This window comes from Hoplias malabaricus, chromosome 3, assembly GCF_029633855.1.
Source record: "Hoplias malabaricus isolate fHopMal1 chromosome 3, fHopMal1.hap1, whole genome shotgun sequence".
Taxonomy (NCBI): domain Eukaryota; kingdom Metazoa; phylum Chordata; class Actinopteri; order Characiformes; family Erythrinidae; genus Hoplias; species Hoplias malabaricus.
Window position 1 is genome coordinate 20,932,146 of NC_089802.1, and position 2,199 is coordinate 20,934,344.

Sequence of the window (2,199 nt, forward strand, 5' to 3'; positions counted from 1 at the left end):
TTGGTTACCACTTAACTAACTTATTAAGATGGAGTTTGGACGTCCATTGACGTTTAAAATATGTCCTTAGCGGACAGACTACTTTTAGACCTATATTGAACGTCCAGGGACGTTCCTTGTTTACTGGGTTGCATCTGAGCACATTTGAGCTGCAATTTATGATAATTTTAGTAAATACTAAACTGCAGATTTGTTTTTAATATAAATTAAATATAACTAGTTTTCAAGCAGCACCATCTAGAATATTTATCCCCAGGTGTTTCTCCCATACTATGATAACACCATAACCGACAGATGGCGATAATGAGCTACATCAAATTAAAAAGGGTTCTCCAAGTCAAGTCTGAGTCATTAAATTTCCCTCTCGTGCGCTTTACTTGAGGACTTAAGACTTTAGGTTTTTACACAACTGTTAATAGTGTTATAGCGGTGTGATAGTTATTCAGATATTCAGTAGATTTTTCGAAGTACGCATACATTTTTCTGTTTTACTTATTAACAGGAACCGACTGTGGGGAGACATGCTATCATCAGCAAAAGCGTAATATAAATAAAATAGTCTATTTCGTGGTGAAACGTTTAGGTTCTCTCTCAGTTCCTGCTCCAAAGGGAAGCTGTAGCGGTAATGGAACACTTTCCCCTTGAGGGTTTGGTCTGCCCTTGAAAAAAAAAGAAAACGGAAAACGAAAAAAGCAGCAACAATAAGACTGGAAATTCCAAAGGAAGACCATTTATGGCTGTCTGGGGGCGTGTGTGGAAGGAGAGTGGGCGGGATACTGCTAATATAAACCGTGTCTGGCCCATCATGAGCTCATTCAAGCAGCTATTATCTTGCAGAGCACAAAGATATAGCAAAGATGACAGTGCTACAGAACCTGTGGGATTGTATTCGACACCATGAGGACTTGCTAAAGTCTCCTTTCTTCCCAGCCCTGTTTTCACTGACTGTTTACTTGGGCTTTTGCCTGCCCTTTGTGGTGCTGGACCTGTTGTCACCCAGAGTGGCCTTGGTGCGAAAATACAAGATCCAGCAAAAGAACGTGTCTTTGAGGATGATGTGGAGCTGCCTTGCTCTTTCACTCTACAACCATGTGGTCTACATCTTTCCTCTGAGCGTGCTGCACTGGTACTGGAGGCCTGTGGTTTACACTGTGGAAGCTCCTGGGATTGGGAATGTTGTCTGGGGACTGGCATCCTGCCTGCTGCTGTTTGACTTCCAGTCTTTTGTGTGGCACCTGCTGCATCACAAGGTGCCCTGGCTCTACCGCACCTTCCACAAGGTGCACCACAAGCACACGTCCACCTTCGCTCTGACCACAGAGTATTCAGGTGCTTGGGAGACCCTTTCCTTGGGCTTTTTCGCAGCCATGAACCCCATGCTGCTGGGTTGCCACCCTATGACTGAGATGCTTTTCCACATCATGAACATGTGGCTGTCTGTGGAGGACCACTGTGGATATGACTTCCCCTGGGCCACACACAGACTCGTGCCTTTTGGACTGTATGGGGGAGCCCCACATCATGACCTCCATCACCAGAAGTTCAAGGCCAACTACGCTCCATACTTCACTCACTGGGACAAGCTGTTCGGGACCCTGCACACAAGCTGAGTTCCACAATGAGGGCAACTGGACTGTGGCACACTTTTGCATCAAAAGGCCCAAAGAAACTTTCTTTGCTTGGACATATCTTGATGTGTTTGTTCCAGAAATACACATCAGATTCTTTATTTATTGGAATGAGACAGTATTTATTCATCCATAAATCAACAATATTATTTCATATTGAAAAGGCCAGCTTTATGTGAAGTGACTCTTTTTTATAAATATATGTATAAATGTCCAGTACATTGATTGTTATTACAATTTCCTTGATACCACTAACACAACTAAATGTATTTATTAAATGTTTAAGTTGTTATTAACATGTTAAGCCATACCTGGTGTATGTGAATTATATATTTTATTTATATATATTTTTTTTTACATTTTTATCTATGAAGTATAAACAAATGTGCAATAAATCTATAAAAAGCAGCAAAATATTTAATCTCTGTTTTTGTATCTTTTGCAAGATCAGGTTTATGCACTCATGTCACACTTTCAACAATACACTGGGAATGATTAGCCCATTTCAGTTCACTTGGTCCAGCTGACATCAAATCAAAGGGAAAAAATGTGTAATAAGCATGCTTTCTTA

At 41.1% G+C, this 2,199-nt stretch overlaps 1 protein-coding gene across 1 annotated transcript; it reads left to right on the forward strand.

Moving 5' to 3' along the window:
* The first annotated feature begins 829 nt into the window (after positions 1-829).
* ch25h (cholesterol 25-hydroxylase) lies at positions 830-1,955 on the forward strand. The gene has a single exon (XM_066666298.1). The coding sequence runs from the start codon at positions 858-860 to the stop codon at positions 1,608-1,610; it is 753 nt and encodes a 250-aa protein (XP_066522395.1). The 5' UTR covers positions 830-857; the 3' UTR covers positions 1,611-1,955.
* The last annotated feature ends 244 nt before the right edge of the window (positions 1,956-2,199 follow it).